This window comes from Pleurodeles waltl, chromosome 10 (genome assembly GCF_031143425.1).
Source record: "Pleurodeles waltl isolate 20211129_DDA chromosome 10, aPleWal1.hap1.20221129, whole genome shotgun sequence".
Classification (NCBI taxonomy): Eukaryota; Metazoa; Chordata; class Amphibia; order Caudata; family Salamandridae; genus Pleurodeles; species Pleurodeles waltl.
In genome coordinates, this window is record NC_090449.1 from 251,864,946 (window position 1) to 251,886,498 (window position 21,553).

Here is a 21,553-nt window from a genome sequence, read left to right on the forward strand (position 1 = left end):
ACAGATTTATACTGGTGGAGGTGGATCATGCCACCAGGTATCCAGAGGCTATACCTCTAAGGACCACTACAGCTTCTGCAGTGGCAAAGGCCCTCCTGGGAATCTTCTCCAGGTGTCTTCCAAAAAAGGTGGTATCACATACAAGTTCACCACCCTTTACCACCCCCAAACCAATGGTTTGGTTGAGAGATTTCATAAAACTCTCACAGGCATGATTATGGGACTCTCTGAAAAACTCAGGAGATGATGGTATGTCCTATTGCCGTGCCTCCTGTTTGCCTACGGGGAGGTTCATCAGAAGGGAGTGGGCTACAGCCCCTTTGAACTTCTGTTTGGACACCCTGTTAGGGGTCCACTTGCACTGGTAAGGGAAGGATGGGAGCAACCTCTCAAGCCCCCTAAACAAGACATTGTGGATTATGTACTTGGCCTCAGATCCAGGATGGCTGAGTACATGAAAAAGGCCAGTAAGAACCTTCTGGCCAGCTAAGAACTGCAAAAGCAGTGGAATGATCAGAAGGCTGTCCTGTCTACCAGCCAGGACAGAAAGTATGGGTCCTGCAGCCTGTGGTTCCCAGGGCACTCCAAGACAAATGGAGTGGTCCCCCCACTATATTTGAGAAAAAGGGCCAGGTCACCTATTTGGTGGACCTTGGCACTCCCAGAAGCCCCCTCAGGGTGCTTCATGTGAACCATCCTAAGCCCTACTATGACAGAGTTGATCTGACCCTGCTCATGGTAACTGATGAGGGACAGGAAGAAGAGAGTGACCCTCTTACTGATCTCTTCTCCACCACTGCAGCTGATGGCTCAGTGGATGGAGTGATCCTCGCAGACTGCATTTCTGAGTCTCAGAAAAAGGACAGTAGGAACCTCCTAGGCCAGTTCTCTGAACTGTTTTCTCTGACACCTGGTCAGACAACATGGTGTGAACACACCATTGACACAGGGGACATTTTGCCTGTTGAGAGTAAAATTTACAGGCAACCTGATCATGTTAGAGATTGCATCAAATGTGAAGTGCAAAAGATGTTTGACCTAGGAGTGATTGAGCACTCTGACAGCCCCAGGGCTAGACAAGTGGTGCTGGTACCAAACCCTCACTCACAAAATGGGAAAAAGGAGATGAGGTTGTGTGCTGATTACAGTCAGCTCAACACAGTCACAAAGACTGATGCTCACCCTATGCCATTCTTAACCACTGGAGGGCATTATCAATTTACTGTTATGCCCTTTGGTTTGAAGAATGCACATGCCACTCTCCAGAGGCTGGTGAATACAGTCCTCCAAGGTTTAGAAGCCTATAGTGCAGCTTATCTTGATGACATAGCTGTCTTTAGCTCCACCTGGGATGACCACCTGGTCCACCTATGGAATGTTTTGGAGGCCCTGCAGAAGGCAGGCCTCACTATCAAGGCCTCTAAGTGCCAGATAGGGCATGAGGAGGTTGTATATCTGGCCAACCTGGTAGGTGGAGGCCAGGTTCAACCATTGCAGGGGAAGATCCAGGCTGTTTTAGAATGGACTCCACCCTACAACACAATCCCAAGTGAGAGCCTTCCTAGGCCTCACTGGGTGCTACAGAAGGTTCAGTAACTTCCTACACACTTGTAGGAAAAAAAGGGATGAGTTGAGGTGTACCCTTTTAACCCACCTTTCATCCCGGACCCAAACATCGCAAACACATTTTATGGTCTCCTAAAGTTCATTTGTAAGATAAAGACTCTCCTTCTTGAATAAAAGCTCACCACTGCGGCTCAAGCCCTTTTCAGCTTGGCACACTGAGTGTACGCCCCTTTATATAGATAATAATAAGTTACACTGCCAAACATCTTCAACTCACCAGTAACCATAGCAGCAGGAATAATCACAATAACCTGGCATTGGAGAACATATCATACCATGGTAATAGTTTGCAGGTATTTAAAGGCTGTATGTCATCTCCTTAGGCCCAATTCTTTTGACTATTGTCTTTTAGTAGATGCACACTGCTTATGCTTGGAGCCACCTGAAGACCCAGTAATACATTGTCAAATGTTACTTTACTACTAGTTAGTATAGATATGTTTTGGATAAAATATCCTTGGATCTTTCCATGAAAATCACCAGCCATGTTTTAATTGTGGCTGGAATTTATTTTTTTGTTTTGATTGAGAATAGGACATGGTTGCAGAAAGGACATGTTAATAGCCAACATGAGTTTCACGCATGGCGAGGGGCGCTGAGGGCTTTCTCAAGGCCTAGTGTGTATCACAGATTGTTAAGTATCTTATTTAAGATGCAGTAGAAATTTCATCAAAATGGAGCCTGGAAGAGTTAAACCTTGTTGCACTCTGGTTTGTGTCACAACACAATGCTAATCTGTACTGTAATCTCTGATACACAGGGGAAGAAATATGGGAGACCTGAGACCCATGACCTTTCCTTGTGTGTAGTCTATTAACACCCACCAAGATATTCTGCCTCACAGAAATAATGCAGATCAAAGTAATCAAAAAGATAAATGCTTACTGCATCAATGAAAGGGTAAAAAGAGAGTGCTTGAAATCAGACAAACCTATGGAAAGAGGGTCTAGGACAATCAAGTAATATTTCCACTATGTGATCAAATGGATCTCTGGACTACAAGCCTGGCGGTGTCTTCTTAAATGAAAGGCTGGAGAGGCAGTGTTTTGAAGTGCATTAATGTTACGCAGAGCTAGATGACACGCACAGCGAAGGACAGGGGTTTCATTGTCTGCATGCATTTTTGTAATTGCAGTGTCTGCCCGTGACTTGCTTTCCAACCTCTGGTTGTTGTTTCTTTGTTACAATGCATTGCATCATCAAAATGTTTATCCTTTTGCTTGGAGTCTTCTCTGTGGACTCTAATCTCGACAGTCGACTCCCAGGATACACTCAAGTCCTTCATGGAAAGTCTTTACGGAGCATTCAACAGCTGCACTGTCTAAAAGAAAACAGGTGCTGGTAAACAAAACCAGAAAATAAGCTTGGGTGTAGGATGGCAGCCTGTAATATCTAACAAATACGACAAGGGCAGTTTTCAGCGTCTTCAGTCTTGTTGACGCCTGAGATATTCATTGGCACTTGTGAATTCAAAGCAAATCTATACTGATCCTATTCTTCTTTCCTGTAACAAGAGTCAGCCACTCGGAGAGATCACTGATGCAATAAGGAATAAGACTCAGTTGATAATCTTTCTCAACATGAAAAGATGGCAACGAGAATAAGTGCTCTATCTCTTTTACTTGTGGGCCAATCAAAGAAAAGGTGCTAAGGACCACCTACATAGGTTACATGACCTGGCTTCTACTTCTACAGGTGATCCATGGCCAAGTATTGTGCGGGATCTGAGAGTCATCTTCACCCGCCCGGCCAGTGAATTTCACTTAAGTGTGAGCTCAATAACTGAATGCATACAGGTACAGAAGTCACACATCGCGCCACTGGCCATACGCATTCAGTTTAGACTCCACTCCTATCTCGCTGACTGTGATGTTCTACCGAGAAAGGTTGATGGACCCTACTGTAATAAGACACATTGGCCCATATTTATACTTTTTTAGCGCCGCAGTTGTGTCATTTTGTGATGCAAAAGCGGCGCAAATCTAACAAAATACAATTGGCCCATATTTATACTTTTTGCCGCACAACTGCGCCAACGCAGTTGTGCGTCAAAAATTATACCGCCGGCTAACGCCATTCCAACGCGCCATGCGGGTGCCTTATTAAAGGAATGACGTTAGCTGCCACTGCGGACTGGTGTACGTCAAAAGAAATGACTCACACCAGGCAGCGCCGGCGTAGGGGAAAATGGGGGTTGTGCGTCAAAAAATGGTGCACGTAAGGTCTGAGTCAAAATTCAGGCCTCAAACCGGATTTGCGCCATTCTTTTTTACGCCAAACCTCCATTGACATGACTCCTGTCTTAGCAAAGACAGGAGTCATGCCCCCTTGCCCAATGGCCATGCCCAGGGGACTTATGTCCCCTGGGCATGGTCATTGGGCATAGTGGCATGTAGGGGGGCCCAAATCAGTCCCCCCTATGCCACCAAAAAAATCGGCAAAAAATACTTACCCGAACTTACCTTTACTTCCCTGGGATGGGTCCCTCCATCCTTGGGTTTCCTCCTGGGGTGGGCAAGTGTGGCAGGGGGTGTCCCTGGGGGCAGGGGAGGGCACCTCTGGGCTCCTTCCCAGCCCACAGGTCCCTTAACACCTGCCCTGACCCAGGCGTTAAAAAACGGCGCACATCAGGCTGTGTGCCGTTTTTTAAGGCCCACCCCCTCCTGTGCGTCAAAATGACGTCAGAGTATAAATAAGGGGCACAGGTCTTAAAGTCATTTTTTGGAAGGGAACGCCTACCTTGCATATAAATAACGCAAGGCTGGTTCCCCCTTCCAAAAAATGACGCACATGGTGGAATTTTGACGCCCGCGGGGTCGGACGTCAAAGTATAAATATGGGGCAGGGTTTGCGCCGATTGTGCGTCAAAAATTTTTACGCACATTCTGCGCAAACAGAGTATAAATATGCCCCAATTGTATTTTGTAAGTTTGCACCACTTTTGCGTTAAAAAGCGGCGCAAATGCGGCGCTAAAAAAGTATAAATATGGGCCATTGTTTGGGGGGCTAGAGCTTGCTCGATCATTTTAATGTAAACCCATTTTGAAGGATGAACAGAGGTCTTCTGCAATGCCTAATAAGTAGCATTCACAAACTCTAAATGCCCAATTATAGAAACGGAAGCCAGCCTGTTCATGCAGTACCCAGATAATAGCATGCACTTTGTGTCCGTGGGGCTGCTGTCACAAAGGATGAGGTAGTCCGTACAAGGGTTTGACACTTACACAGGGCCTGACCTTCTAAGCTGTCACCACCGGGACATGGTGGCGCCGCTGTCAGTGCTGCACCTGACCCATCACTCCTCAAGCAATAAGACCAAGCGGGATTTGCATCCAGTATGCCAGAGCGCTTGCAGGCGGTAAGCCGGCCAAGATCTAAGATGTGTGTATAATTAAGAAAAACAGAACAAGCAATCCAAAGAGCTGCTGGTGGCTGAGCAGCTCAGCAGCCTTCACAACATGCTTTTTGGACACAGGAAGCACTGTGACGCAACACTTCGAATGTGGCATTCAAAATAAATGATTAGATGGGTAAATATAGCAACGAAGGAAAACCAAGTATGAAGGTCTGAAAAGAGACCGCTGAAACCATGGAGGGAACTGGGGCATGTGACATTCACACACTCGGACCAATGCTCTCTTCCTCTTTTGACAGTAATTGGACATTAAGACATTGGTGACAGAGATACGGATTCCAGTCAGTATCTCCACTCCAATTACCAGCTATTTCACATTATCAAGCACAGAATAGGATTAATATGCAGAGTCAAAATTATCAGGTCAAGTGCCGCATGTTTCCCTGACCTTTATCTGGCGTGCTCCACAACTGCCATAACTTGGAAATGAGCTGGATGGTTCCAATTCCCCCCCATCTACAGCCATGAGGACCACTACCTCCCAGAATACCACGGCCCCTGACTCAGAATGGGCTCCAAAATGTGCAACACTTTGCAAAGTATTGTCCTGCAAAAAAGGGAGCTCTATTATCTGCCACAATGAAGGATTTTGCACTAGGGGATCTGTGTTCAAGATACCAATTATAGATTTACTGTGGTCCACCACAACTCAGTTCAAATTATACAACATCGATTACAGAATGGAGCCATGCAGGTGGTAAACTCGATAGAAAAAACACTCCCTTTTGGAGAAGCTGAGCCTGCTGCAGAGAGGTAAGAGGCCAGGTCTAGAGCTTGGTGAATGGACTACATCCATTGTGGTGGCAGAGGACATTACGTCTGCCACGCTGACAGACTACCAACAACCAAATTTAGAGATCACCTCTGGACCAGCAGTGATCTCTGTACCATAAAGAACCATCCTCATAATGGTTTCTGTCAAGGTACAAAATGTTTGGTGGACAGCCTGTATTGGATAACACTTTTCTTGTTCTCATGCCTCCCACACCCAGAAAAGTTTTTTTCTGTGGGGGTGGTATTATTATTTGTGTTTTTTTTTATCTCTCATCGCAGTTTTTTACCTGGTGGTGACAGACAGAAAAAGGCACATCATGCGGTCCACCCTCGTTAGGGCGAGCAGTGTGATGCTCTACCTCTGATGGTCCTGTTCAGTCGGGCCATCAGAGGGAGGTTTCAATCATCAAAGCTAATGGAAGCTTCTTCAACAAAAAGCTGATGGTCCTCTTGACCTTCAATGAGGAGAACCGATCATCATTTTTTTGCGAGCAGTGAACTCCGTTTGTGAGTTTCCTGTCCATCAAACTATAAATTACCCCCTTTGCGTCCCTATCCAGGAGAGTCAAAAGAGTTTAGGGAAACACGCACTGCTCACATTCTGTTGGCAGGTGGGCAAAAGCCTCAGCAAGGGGCAGAAATGAGGATAATGGCAAGGGTATAGGGAAGCACCAAATTGGTAAGTCAAAGAGATTTATTGGTTGCTACGGGCTGCAGTTACTAATTTAACTGCCGATTTCAACTGGGTATCCACAGTGTCACATTTGCAATGTGCGTTAAGCATTCTGACTAGTGGCGTTCAAAAAGGAAGGATGCCTTCTGAATTAGTCAGTTTTTGTGCTACTGATTGGGCCTGCGGTGAAACATTGTACCTGTTATGAAACATACACTTGTTGAAAATATAAATTATTAATGAGGGCGGTAAAAATTAAGTGTACTGTTGTATCTATTTGAAGTAGTGTTTATCGAGAAACAGAAGAATTTCTACACTGAAAGCTGGAGGTAGCAGGACATGGTGTTTTGCTGGTGGTTATTTTGGTTGAGGTTAAGGTCTCCAGGATTAATGAGGTGGAGTAGATTGGGGTAATGATGTCACTATGGCTTATGAGCAGCATCCACTAGTTCTCCTACAGGTTCGCAATGTTTATGTTGAAGGAAGTGATAACCGTGCTAATGCAGTATTTAAGGGATCAGAGACGGGAATCTGGTATGGGGTAGGTGATGATTGGAAGTGTTCTGAAAGGAGGAGACTCATTTCTTCTTCCTTGCAACTACCCTGTGGTGTGTGGCAAAAAACTGTATGCTGGTGTGACTCTGTCCTTCTGGCCCATCCATGTCCATGGTGAGTTGTAGTGGGGAAGCAGTCAGTGGTACAGATTGTTTTCCTGCAGACAGATGATGCATTCCATTTTGAGAAGGGGACACGGAACAATTCAGTGCTGTTGTGTTAGTGTGCAAGGGTTTGTTTTCAATTTAAGGATGATGTTAGAGGAGGAGGACAGATGGGAGGTGTGAAGGAGTAAGGACAAAGTGTAAGAGGGAGCCGGAATTGTGAGTGACCAAGGAAAACCATGACCCTTGGAAGCTTGGAAGTACCAGGCAGCAGTGGCGTAGCGTGGGTTGTCAGCACCCGGGGCAAGGCAAGTAATTTGCGCCCCCTAACCCGTGGATTTTAGCACTCGCGAGTGCGAGCGCGCCCCCCCCCCCCAGATGTTGCGCCCGGTGCGGCCGGCCCCCCCTGCACCCCCCACGCTACGCCACTGCCAGGCAGAGGAGCAGAACAAATGCTGTCATTGTTAGGGACGTGACAGGTGACGAGGTCTAGTGACCGAGAGAATCGATAGACTAAATTAATAAAGTACATAGGTGCAGAATGGTGGATTAAGCAAGCTCAGGGAGGGTGATAAATAGCCAGATGAAACGTAAGTGCTCACTGTGGTGTCGTCAGGGGCATGGATGATCACTTAAGAAAGAAAAAGAGAGAGAGAAAGGAGACACAAGAGTGACTTCTTTCATCTTCAATGGAAGATGGAAGAGGTGAGAATGGGACTCAGATGATAGATGAATGTCAGAGAACAGCAATGAGAAAGGAAGAATGGATGGAGAAATGAAACTGAAGTAATACATACAGAAAGCGACGAAGGACATGCTGAGGAGGTACAAAAGAGGAAGGCAGGGGCAACAGGAAACAAAAAAGAGGTAAAGGCTAGCAATTTACAGGATAAAAAAAGACTTAAACGGGAAATGGAATAAAACGTGGCACTCTAGCTAAAGATGCATTGGTTTATAAATAAAGGTGCAAGGTATAAATGTGGCACAATCTGTAAAAAGATTGTGTTCTGTATAGAAAATGGTGCAAACTATAAAAACTATAAAAAGACGTTGCGATCTATAAAAAGATTCCTCAAGAAATGGTGCCATCTATTCAAAGATGGTGTGATTTATAGAAAATGGGTAATCTAGAAATAGATAGTGCAATCTATAAAAAGATGGTGTGATCTGTAAACAGATGATGTCATGCATAACAAAGCATAAGAATGGAATGAGACTGAGTCTGGATTTTCATAAACCATGATAAAGTCTTAATTTAGGATACAGTCCTGAATAAATCAGATAAACCTCTTAGAATGTGATGTGGATCTTTGTTGAAAGGAGGAATAATTACTGATTACCATATTTATTTTCCAATAGCTATAATAAGGTTACCAGCAAATCTTAGGCAAAGTAGGACATGGAGGAACGTTGGACTTTTAGGTTGGTGCACAACACATGCCACAAGTGCTGAATGAATCAATAAATGTATCAGTCGATTAATCAAATATATTGAGAGTGAAACTCCCTAAACTAAATCACCCCTATGTACTTTCAGTAAGAAGGATAGGTGGTTCTGAAAAAAAGAAGTTGTTTAAAAACAAATTCTGAAGGAGGCGTGGGTGGCTTTGTTGTCTAAAGTAAAATGAGAGCGTTCCTGAGCTGGGGTCATTAGACTGTGAAGCGCCTTCATCCTTTCGAGCTGCAGTGAACTCGGAAAGCTTGGAAAAGGGTTTTGATGGCTAAGCACAGGCAGCGTCCTTGAGTGTGTTATGCAGCTGTGATATTTGAGGACCTCCCGGTGGATGCTCTGGTGACTAAGGTAGGGAGCCTTGAAGGTGACTCAGATATTTACATTAATCCAGTGATTTCAAGGTCGAAGTGATGAAATTTCAAGTTTCTCTACAGCTGCAATTCTTGCTACTCTGAATGACGTGAAGGACGATTTGGTGTTTTGGCAGCTCAACCTCGAGTGAGACTGTGTTGTCAAATTGGGAGCTGAATGCAGTTCTCACTACTACCAAACAGTAATTATGGGGAGATGAAATGGAAGTCATATTGGAATGGGCAGAACTAGTGACACGAAATATTGACCATATATTTGATGCAGATAGTAAAGGTAATATTTGAGCTGACGGAGACCCGCTTCTGTTCATTTTGGTTTTCCAGTCCAAGAAACTGACAGCTGAGAGGTAAAGTTTGCTTCGATGGCGAGTTAATGTTACATTTGACACTGACGTTATTGCTCAGATATTGCTACTCAATTGTGATGCTGGGTAGTCATGTAAAAAAAAAAACAGAAGACAAAATTGTGGTATATGTCTTGGTGTAGGAGAAGAAAAAGAGGTCCAAAGACTACTAGAAAAAACTACCTCCACACTGTGTACCTCTAGCAGAAACAGATCAGATTTCCTGTAGTTCAGTTTTTGGGTGCAGAGCAGTGAGATGCTCCGCACCCAACAATGACAGCAGAGTCCCATCTTCTACAGATGAAAAATCAACAATTTAGCTACTGTTTCAACTAACTTTGAATCTTGATTCATGGGCCTAGTGACCAAGGTCACTGGGCCTATAACTGACAGAAGCAAAACCCAAACCACAACAACACCTCGGGATGCCTCAAATTAACATCTTATGCCCCTTCATAACTAGCAGATCCACTGGATGTGGGTTGGTAAAATAAAGGATTGGGATTCAGCTCCACATCTGTGTCTGATCATAACACAACGAATTTTGGTTTTACATATTAGCATGAATGTTGCCTGCAACCATCAAGGAAGGCCTAATGGAAGGCAGACTTCACAGTTGATCTGGATTATCTTTCACATACACCTGTGGTAATGCTAATACATTTCCTTACTGCCTGCCCTATCCAAGAGCGACCGGACAGTGCCTTAAACTAGATCAATGTAAGACTCTAAATCCGAAAAAAGCAAACTAACTGTGGGAGATCCTACCTGCAAACAAACACTTTGATGTGGAGAGGAGAAAACATATTGAGGGGCATACAAAACTACTTAAGAAAACGTTTTGATAAATAAATCAAAGATAACTTTAATGTATCGAGTTTAGGATGTACTGGATTGGAATATAGGATTACATTTCCATTGTTTGGATGTGATTGATAATATCTATACAGACTAAAGCCAACACGCGCATTGCCATTCTAGAGTTCGGAAAACAGTTCTGATTTGCTAAAGCAACCATGTATCTGTGATTTACAGGGATTTCAGGGAATAAAAGTCTTCGCTCGTGAGCGATGCAAACCTCTCACAATCAGGGATGTAGTTGTTAAGCCTAAGCATGTACCACTTCCAGTAGGTGAGACTGCCAGGTGCAGTGCTCCATTGTTACAGCAAGACTCTTATTCTAGCTTGTATAGCGGTTGCACCTACGACTGAACATGAACTTGTTACTTGGGGAGTGTTTAGTGAGAGTCCTATAATATATATGGGTTCAGACCAAGATAGCAAGAAGGGCCCTTCGTGAGGGTGGTCCAAGAGACCAAGCAGTCTTTGTTGTTCGATGCTAAGACCAGCTTCATACTTCAAGGCCTGCCCATCTTACTGCAAGGCACATTATATGCTGCTCTTCCCGAAAAATTAAATAAATATTCCTGGGAAAGGGTAGCAGAGGAATGACAAAACAAGTATGCATATGCAGGGCAGAAAAGAATAATTGAGAAAGCTGAGCACACATAGTAATAAAGAAAAGATGGCTACTAATGGGGAAAACAGGGCACTGACAAGCATCCCTCATGTTTCACTGAGGATCCCCTGGTGAAAAGATCTAGATTCATGTAGGAGTACTGTGCATTTAAACTTAATTCCTGGTAGGATTTAGATCCAGTGAAATATCCTCAAAATGGGCGTACAATCTAAGAATTTGATACTCCCTGTGGCCACTGTAGCTACAGCATTCGTGGTCTTTTGCAGCCAGTGCATATGTTTATTATGTAGTAGTCTTAGCTGCAATAATTCTTTGCACAATTTTGTGTCTTTCTTGATCTATCATGAATCTTTGTATTTTGTCGAGGAACCAGATGTGGTAGTAACAGTTTTTGGTTGTACTTGTTTGTCCATTTTCATTTTGGAGTCAAATTAGATGCATACCATTCCAATCTTGTAGGTGGGATTAATGAGGGAATCACCTGATGTGATCTGTGAATATGCTGCTGGTAGTGTTGTAACGGAGGGTACAGGACATAAAAGTAGAAGTAGATTTCCGTGTATTTGTTCCCTTGGTGTCTATCCATTTTCTCATGATTGAGTGAGCACGTCTGTGTGTGTTACCATTTAATTTTAAAAAACATTTCTGTTTGTTGTCTTTACAGGATTGAAAACCAAAGCCAAGTTCTGCAAAGGGATCATGAAGGTCCCTATTTTAAATGGGGATACAAATGCTAAATGCTGTGTAATTATAAACAACAGCTTATTTTCTTTTCTTATTAAACAATAAGTACAAACGAAATGTTAATGCTTTAGGAATAAACAATTGAGTAAAAAACATATTTTTAAGAAGCTGATTAGCTGGCAAATGTCTCAAAAATGAGTTGCAAAAGTAGTTATTTTGAACAGAAAATTAAGATAGAGTAAGATTGGTCCAGGGACTGAGGAAGTTAGTGCTCTTTGGGTACAGTGTCTTCTTAAATGAGCAAACTATATGTATTCTTTCTTCTCCTCTAGCATCTTTGCTTCCATGTGAAGATAACATAAAGTAGTAGACAATGAGAGTCTAGAAGTTTGGTGGAGCAGAAAGACTGATGTACATTGGTGCTCCTACCTGACAAAACGTGATGCTGTCCCGCTCTTTTATAGAGTCAGTGGAAGAACTGGGTTTCTGGAAGCAGAGACTAAGGGCCATATGTAAAAACACTTTTTCCCATAGACACAGAATGGGGAAAAACCTTTGCTACATCTGGCCCTAAGTCGGCTCTGCCATCGGAAACCCCTGCCTTGATAGCCCACCTGGCACAGGGCTGTTGGATCATAGTGAAAGCTGCCTGGTCCTGATTAGGTAGGGGGAAAGCCATTATACTTCCTTGTCGGGCGAGCCATGACAGTCCTGGGCAGGAACATCATCCAATGGTTTTCTCAGCCTGGGAGGAAACTGTATCTTAGGATATCTTTTTGTTTCTCGGGAATAAATATCCACTTTGGGAACTGGCTTTCCAATTCTTAGCACTTACATGATTAGGCTAATGAAAGTGATATGTATAAATGTTTATTGTCTGAGAATGTCGGTAATCTTTTTACATTTTTAACACACAAATTCAGTTTAATTATTATTTATCTGCTTGGAAAATGTGGGAATCGAAAATGGGACGGAGTGGCTAAAAGGAGCATCAGTAGCCATAGAAGAGAGAAAGGAGAAGGAAGATGGAAGGGAAAAGGCACATAAAGGAGGGTGGAGGAAAGAACAATAAAGGAGAAAAGGTGAAAGATGGAAGGAAAGAGCTGATTGGGATGTAACAACGAAGACGTAAATGGCCAGGGGTAAAACAATATCAGGAATAGTCAGACAGATTGGACAGCAAAGTGAGGTACTCAAACCATCTCTCCAGTAAGTACTAGTATTCAAGAAGCTAGTATTCAAAGCTGTCCATGGCATAGTCCCCACCTACCTTGCAAACACTTTCATTCACAATACCCGATACCAGGGACCTATGATCTGCCAACCAGAACTTTCTGGTCACACCTAAATCACTGTGTGAGGCGTTCACATTCTGATCGTTCATTCTTCTTGTGCCCTTTAACATGAAATCGATGCCACCAGCAATACAGGCTAGCCTCGAAAAGATGACCACGCCTCAACATGGAGTCTGTTGCGATGCCACGAAAAAGAATACCTAACGCTGCTCAAAGAACCAACATTTCAAATTTGGTTAGTGTGGAAACTCAGCAATATATCTAAGCTTGCTTTGCTGTTGATCTGACACAAAAGGGGCACATTTACAACATAACTCATTCCCTCTCTTTGGTTGATATTAGCCGTGCATTCTGCCTATCTTCTAGGTGATATAATTGTCTTTCGTACATTTCTGTTTGAAATGTTACTGGTGTTTAAATACATTACAAAATATATATTTTTAATTTCTCTCTGTCAGTTATGTTCTGCTTCTCTTACTGTGGATGCGTGCTGCACGTCTCTCCATTGCTTGTGTGCACCAATTGTGTTTGTTTGTCCTTGTTTGTGGCTTTTAGGGATTTAAGGATGGGCACACTTATTGCTGCATCCTTTAGGATTGGAGCCCAGATTCAGCTGCTGAAATTCATGACTCAGTTTGCCAATTTCTGTTTAATGTTGTTGCTATTTTGACCATTTTAGGGGCTTCATCCAAGACGGCTGCTAATTTCCACGATGACTGCGTGCTGACTAAAACATTCTGTGACATTCTTCTTGCTCTCTGCAAATTATACCTCCACGCATTAGAAAGATAAAAAGCGGTGCACTGTGGATAAGAGGTTTTCTTCTCCCAAGAGAAATTCACAGAGAAAATAGATTTTTTAACGGGGCATAGAAGAAAAATGTTTGAAAGTGATAAATTCTAAGACTAAAATGGTCATTGTCTCTCCTGTGTTGACACACTAAGAAAGCACACAATAGTTGACACTGTTACACAACAGGGTACTAAATAACCAGATATTTGGATCGTTACTGCCCATACATAGTCTATTCAATGCCTTTCATTTATTAAGGGTTGGGGGGCACACGTGCAGCACTGAACACTATTGCGCAGGGCCTGCGATGTTTTAGAATGGTAAGTAAATCAATTCAATGTTTTGATCTGCTTTCAGCCAAGCAAGCTCCTGCGCAAACCATTAGTTTATAAGCCCCAATGTGTCTCTTTTGCAGCTCAGGCCCATTTGGGACCATGTGTACCCAGGTATGTCAGAGATATGGCTTGGTGTACATCTGCCAGTGAGGAGGAGTAAACCAATTCTGGAGTGCCCCTCACCAGTACCTACTGCTTGCGATGCTGTACTGGTTCAGGCTGTGAAGAGGCGCGGTGACTAGGCCTACACCTTCGGCCTGTGGGCTGCTGACGGTGTGTGACAGGCCAGCTCTGACACAATGTGGAGGATTCAGGTACCACGAGGGAGCGAGGGCTGCTGCGGTAGAACCACAGGGCCCCAGGGTAAGTGAAATGGTCTTGAAATGTGTTAAATACTTTTTCATTGGAGGAAGGCAAGGACTTCTAAAGGCGTTAGTGTAAGGTGGGACGTTAATGTGTATTGATACCTGCTGTGCTTCACAAGGATTGAATGTTTGGGGGTATCCTCAGGTCAGTGCAATGAAACCTAAGAGCACTCCTATTGCCTGATTTAAAGGACATCAGGGATATGAATCCTAAGGCAATATAAACTTGATAAAGCAGATCTCTAGGAGACATCCCTTGGGGTTGATAAGTCCTTGGTAGGTATCGACTGGGCCATTCCTTTCATGGAAAGCAGAGTGCCTGCTCCCGGAGACCTGATTTTCTTATTCATAAATAAATCTGTATCATCAATAGTTGTGCCAGAAGTGGCTGGTGATCGGATGAGAAATACAATTCTGAGTTGAACATGTTATGGAGATCAAGCAAGCTACCAAGACTCCTTATATATTTATCGTTATGAGTTTTACAAAGCATTCACAGTAGTTCCCGTTTTTAAAATGGAAAACATGAAGCACTTTTTACCAGAATACATGTGTGGGATTTAGATTCAAGCTTGATAGCTTGTATTCGGAGAGGGTCAAAGAGAATTTTGTACTTAACGGATGGGAGGACCTGCCCTTTCAGGAAGTAGTATGTGTTACTCCTGGTAAAGCAAGATGTGAAATCCATAGTAATTTGAGGGTTAACAACACTACACCTTGAAAATCTACCACTCAATAGTTTTCATTTGTCCCCGCACAAATCTCTTTCATTAGTAACCAAAGCGACATATCCATCTTCCGTCGGATAGCTAGAAGGATGAAGTAAAACAACACTTTTCACTAGCAGTAGTTAATAATAATTCTCACTTCCATACCTTAAACACCTCAATAATGATGCAAAAAAGATGACATGTTACGATCCAAACTGCTATTCATTTGCACCAGAATAACCTACATGGGCTTGAGGGTGGTTACTGAAAGCTACAATTTCTGAAGTCGAATTATTAGTTCATTTGGAGTTCTTCTATGGAGGGGATTTCAAAATACCAGTTTAAATTGTTTATCAAAAGGGCAGCTTTTGCCATGAATTGCTATAAGAGAAAAGGTTGATTGCAGATTTATTTAGTTGAGGTATCAGCATCTAATATACTAGTACTATTGTAGATTTTCTTGGCTAAATCGTGGCTAGTGGATATGCTGTCTTGCCAAAGTAGTGCACAGAAAACAATATAAGAGGTCTTATATGTTCCAGATGTGCCCAAAACGTTAGTATAAAGAGCGTTATTTCCAACAGAGAACATGTGGAAATAACAGTTGAAAATAATACTAAATTAAGGGCAGGCAGCCTCTCACGTACCTGTGCCTTTGTGGGACACAAGGTCCACCTTCCCATAGGTGCCCTTGCCAAGCTCCCGGATCAAGTCATAGTGCTTGTAGATGTCGGCGCCAGACAGGGTGCGGATAGCCAGAGACTGCATGTCCTCGGTGATGAGGGGCACTCCACAACAAGCCAGCTTTCGGGTTGGCTCCTGCTCCATTGAGCCCACATTCATTTTGGCACTGTAAAGAGAAGGTGGCAGAGAATGATGCTGGATGAGTAATGACTTGTAATGTAGACTTATTGCAACCTCACAGACTTCTAATTCTAACGCTGAATCATTCAGACACACACAGTTACCAAATGAGCCAGCAAAAAATGACAGCAATCACTTATCCAAGTCAAAACACCCACAATGCTCAGAAACACGAATAGCAAGCACATGATAGAGAATCAATGGTTCATTGCATATGTTGACTCATTGTCTTCAAGGGAATATAGTCTGCAGAACCTACAAGAACAAAACTACCATCAGCGGAATTTGATGTTTATGCATGCTGAGGAAATGTCCCTCTTTTATATCATCATAAATTATGATACACAATTCAGGATCATGGCTTGCTATAAACAAGTTGCTCCTGTGGATATTGTTATAGTACAGTGGCGCAGAAGTAAAATATTCTAATTTAATTGTGGGGGATAAATAGCCCCCTCCACCCACCTGCGGACACACCGTGAAACCAAATCAAGACCTTGAAATACTTCAGTTCCTCAACAATGAACGGAAGAGTGTCCAGTTTCAAAATGAAGGTACGACCAAAAAGTTACTAAAACAGAATCTGACCAAATACCTCCAATTGTCGCCAAAGACTGGAATCTTAGCAGAATTAAATGAGTGGCCCAACTTCACTTGCCCAGACTTTCCCAAGGAATGACCATAGGCCTCGGATAGCTAATAGCATCCCCAGAAACAATTGTAAAAACTCTCTTACTATATTTCTTAGATAAGCTTTTGGTATGTATACCCTGCAGTCCCGAATTATCCCTTTTATAGTCACGCACTCAGATGGATTCCATATTACATTTGAAACAGCACAGTAATTTCCAAATCTTGCAATGCTATGCCCACGTACTGACTGTGTATAACAGGCCATCTGTCTTAAGAAAAAAATATTTGCAACTTAAAACCAAATTTGACTCCTTTGGTTTGTTATACAAATCTTCATTTGTCCATTCTCCAGTTTCACCACATTTGGTTTCCTCTTCACTGCTTTACAAGGTTTAGAGGATTTAGTGTCTACTTTTTCACCATATTACTTTTCTGCACCACTTTCCAGTTATCATCATCTACCTCAATAAATGTCACCCTTCTTCTCTTTATATATCTCTTTATACAATCTGTGTTTCTCTTGTACTTGATTAGTAGTTCTTCTGTCTACCTACATAAACCCAGAACAACCCAACCAGGGAGTCATCAACTTAGACTTAGCCATCTTTTCTTTTAGGATAAAATGTATAAAGATATTCCTGTTTTCAAATGTGTCTTAGTTCAAAACGACCACAATAAATCTTTGAAATGGTTCATCCATTGTGTCACATTTAATGCCCACACTGTATATTTTAAATTACTAATCTAATTACCCTTTTCACTAGATGCCTATAGTCTGTGTTGAGCATTCCAATGTCCGCTTTTTTCATAAAATATCACATTTTTGCCTTGAGGTGAAGTGCAATACATTAGCTGTCAAAATCACTTCAAAAGAAAAGAATCTTTAAAACTGTAAGTAATAAATTCAGGTATTCTGTCTATTGTCACACTACACGTGTTCTCAAGGCAATACATTGCGATTGCTAATCAGGCTAACTTATTATATATTTATTTTGTTTACCCAAAACATACACCATTGCCATGAATACTAAATCCAATTTATCTCCTGGTTTCATTATTATTTCTGCTGGAGGTAAAGGTGTTTGACTTGGGGCACGAAACAGTTATCACTATTTCCATATGATTAACAATACTTCAGAGTCTTCTATTTGCCTATTCAGGTCCAACCAGCCAAAATCATTAGTCTAATCTCCTTCAAAGGATACTGCATATTCTTCACAAGCTAAAGAAATGCGAGTGTCTTTTAAACTTGTAGTCAGTATGATATGACCTCTCCTGAACACTTTCCATATGAGTTAAATCAGACCATTTATCACTTTTAAAATTCGGTCTCTTTCAACATAAATTCTCACGATCAACCCAGTCTTTCAAATATCTGTGATTCACTCTCTTCATAGTCACATATTTTAAATGGAATCCTTCCACTCTCTTTTCAAGCGAACTCTTCAACAACGATTATCATCAATCCGACTTTTGTCACCACTCTCATAATTTCCTTCTCCATCAGTAGGCAACCTTGATACAGGCGGAAACCCCTTTCTCAACACTTTCACATGCATAATCGCAAAAATGCACTGCATGATATCTTGCAGACACTTGACCCCCGACTCATTTCTAGAGTTTTGTAGTGTAATGGCCAGCAGCAAGTTGTGCTACTTTTTCAATAGTTGAAGAATATAATTCATATTCCCTCAATCTGCTTAATGCAGTCACAACAATGTTGCCCTGGCTATTCACCATTTTCACAAAGATGCTCCTATTGCTGGCATCAGTAGCTATAATGGTATGACATTTTGAATGAAACTCTCCATTTTAGAAGCATTACATTTACTTTGTTTAATATCCTTAAACACTTCATTTATCATCTCATTAATAATGCTCTGTCCTGTGCATTAGTTCCCTTGCGGCTTCTAACACATCAGCATACTTGTCTGGAAATCCTTAAATGTATTCTGCTAATCCGAAGAAGGCTGGTGAAGGTACCTTTACTAAAGCCGTAATTACACTTTTCTGGTCTCATACTATCACAAGTGAACATATGTCCCAGATACACCCCTACTTTAATCCTATTTGGCATTTCTCTTTCTTTACCGTAATTGCCCTTTCTTCCAACCATCTCATCACTTCCATTAATGTCATGTTTATCTTTTGACTCGCTTTGCATTCGCTCATAATCTTAGAAATAAAGTAATCGTTCATGCCTTTAAAAAGGTCCTGCATTAACCTATAGAATACCAATCCCACAGATTCCAACCGAATAACATCATGCAGTAACGCTATGCCCCACCAGAGGAACAATCAATGCCATGAGCTGCGAAGTTTCATGTAGGTTCACTCTATACTGTAGTATGTGGATGACAGACCTAGGAATCTGAAAACCTTTCCTGGCTCAGTAAACTCAACATATCTGAGATGTTGGGCAACAGCTGTCTACAACACTCTATTGATTTGACCAAATAACATACATCTATGGCACCAGAATAGCTGTGTCAGAATATTTTCCAACATAAACAGTGTGTCCTAAATGTCATTTACAAAAATATAGCCTCATGGATTCACAAAAACAAATCTACACACAACGTGGCGATATCTTTGTAAACAATATTTGGAACACAATATGTATGTCGGAGACTATTTCTATATTCAATATAACGACATAAAATCAAGTCTAGACTTTTTTAAATATTGTTTATTAGTTGTCAAAATCTGGTAATTCACTCCATGGTCTCAGTAACATCATAAAAAGGAGACAATGGCCCTCATTACGACCTTGGTGGGCGTCGCGGCCATTTGGAGGCCCGCCGGCCCAGCGGGGATCTCGGCCGCAACACAGGAGCCGGCTCCAAATGGAGCCGGCGGTGTTGAGGCCGTGCAATGGGTGCAGTTGCACCCGTCGCGCTTTTCACTCTCTGCTGTGCAGACAGTAAAAATCTGCACAGGCCCTGTCAGGGGGCCCCGTGACTCCCCGTACCACCAGCCTTTTCCTGGCGGTGCTTCCGTCATTACAGCCCTGGCGGTCTTGTACCGCCAGGGTTGTAATGACCCCCACTGTCATTTTAATATATCAAGTGTTTTTTCTGTACATTTCCTGACAAGCTGTCCGTTTAGTGCATTAAACACTCTCGATGAAACATAAAACTTATTTGGGTAACATTTTATTTTTATACCTTTTATCATCATGGTTGAGACATCTGATATTTTTCCTGAGATGTGTATAAATAATACGTGCGTTAGTAGTTTACAGCTGATCAATTAGATTTTTAAGTCTTGTGAAATCTGTGGGTCACACCACACAACAGTGTGTCATCTTCGTAATGTCGAGGTGTGTGGTCAGGCTCCCTGTATGTTCACACTCCTTGTACCTCATTCAACCAAAGGGCATAGGTCAGCTTTCATAATTACACTTACCTTGATCAGGTGACTTATATGTGTACACCCCTGTGTACACATCTAGTGTGCTTCCATCTGTGCATCTTCCAGCTGGTAGCAGTATAGGCTCATCCATGTCCTAAATGCTTTTCTTACCACCTCTTTTATTCTGCAGGTTATTTATTACAGTGTTTTCTGTTTCTGCCCATTTCAGTAGCCATGCCAACCACTGTTCAGTCCTAAGCATTCTTGTGCATGTCCACTGCATAGCAATTGATATTTCTGCTGGTAATAATGCTAACATTTATAGCTAGCTTTTTTTCTTCTTCTTAATCATGTGGTCCAGCAGGAAAATATTTTGTACCATTAGGCTTTCTTGCCCTGTTAGCCTTGTAGTTGGTGATTAAAACCCAATGTGCTTCAATAATTGTGCATCTCCAAACCATATGTTAAAAGTCTAAATCCATGTCTCTGGTGTGTTCTAAGTGCGTCCTATGTAGATAAGTCTTTGAATTTTGCCTTCCTGGAAATCCAGTCACAACATTTCTTTGGAGGTCTGAGTTCTTTAAATGTATTCGCCATTTAGATCTATGTTGCAGCAGGTCACATTCTGACATTCACACCAGGGCGTGGTACAGTGAAGATATTCATGTTTTCCCTTTAATGATCATCAGTGCTTGTTGTATAACTTCATGGGTCGGCAGTTCAGTCACAGTCTCATGTTAAATAGAGCCGTAAGCTAGAAAATGGCATGCCTGATATTATAATATGAACCTAAATCATCAAGAGATTTCAAGCTACCATTGCCAAAGAAGCCTCGTACTCTTAACATTCCAGATTCCAGCCACACTAGTCCCTATTGATTTGGCAGTGCTGCTCGCTCAATACGTATGTCATGATGGTAATTTGGGTAGTAATTATACTGTTGTCTATGTCTTTTTTAGGAATCTACCCTAGCACGATTTGGCAATGTGAATAAATCTGTGTGGGCTTTCATCTATTTTCGCCTTCAGACATATTGGGCTCCCAAATCCAATTTTTATTCAAGCAACTCAGCCTCAGAAGTGCTCTTTTCCGAGAACCACCTCAACATAAGTCTACACATTAAAACATGTTGCCCCATTGTTTGAGGTCCAAGGGTGAGGTGTGGGCAAGCCATGCAAAAGATTACATCCAGTAATAATTCATCGAGATCGATATGTATCTTACCTTGTGGGCTACAGGATGGGCCCATTAAAAAAAATATATATCTTATGTATAAACCATCGAACAGCCCTAATTTATTGGTGAAAACTTTAGGGTATTTCCCAACAGTCCAATCAGTTGCTTCAATTTCCCCATTACTTTCAACCATCACAATAGGTCCCCTTGCACTGAAATCGAAGGTTATATGTAAATCCTTCTGGTATTTACAACCTCAAACATTTGGATCTCTATTCATGACATATTCTCTTTTATTTACACTTCCTTCCTTTTATTTGATATAAGATTATGTCATTCCTAACAACTCATTTAATTCCCATGGTACCATTCTACTTTCATATCTGGCCTTATTAAATGACCTTCCTTTCAAATTTCCAGTATATGATTTACTACATATTAATGTGTACAAGCTGCGTGACTCAGCTAAAATATATATTTTACCCAGAGTACTTAAACCACACTGGGCAGTTCACTCAATTTGTCCACAATTTTCATGTATTCATTCTTA

At 42.0% G+C, this 21,553-nt stretch overlaps 1 protein-coding gene across 2 annotated transcripts in view; it reads right to left on the reverse strand.

Annotated features, from left to right (window-relative positions):
* Window positions 1-21,553, reverse strand: part of SBK1 (SH3 domain binding kinase 1) — a 401,362-nt gene that overhangs the window by 15,596 nt on the left and 364,213 nt on the right. For both annotated transcript variants that reach the window (XM_069210338.1, XM_069210340.1), the window contains exon 2: window positions 15,624-15,826. In XM_069210338.1, the coding sequence (XP_069066439.1) occupies window positions 15,624-15,826 (203 nt within the window). The remainder of the gene's footprint in view (window positions 1-15,623; window positions 15,827-21,553) is intronic.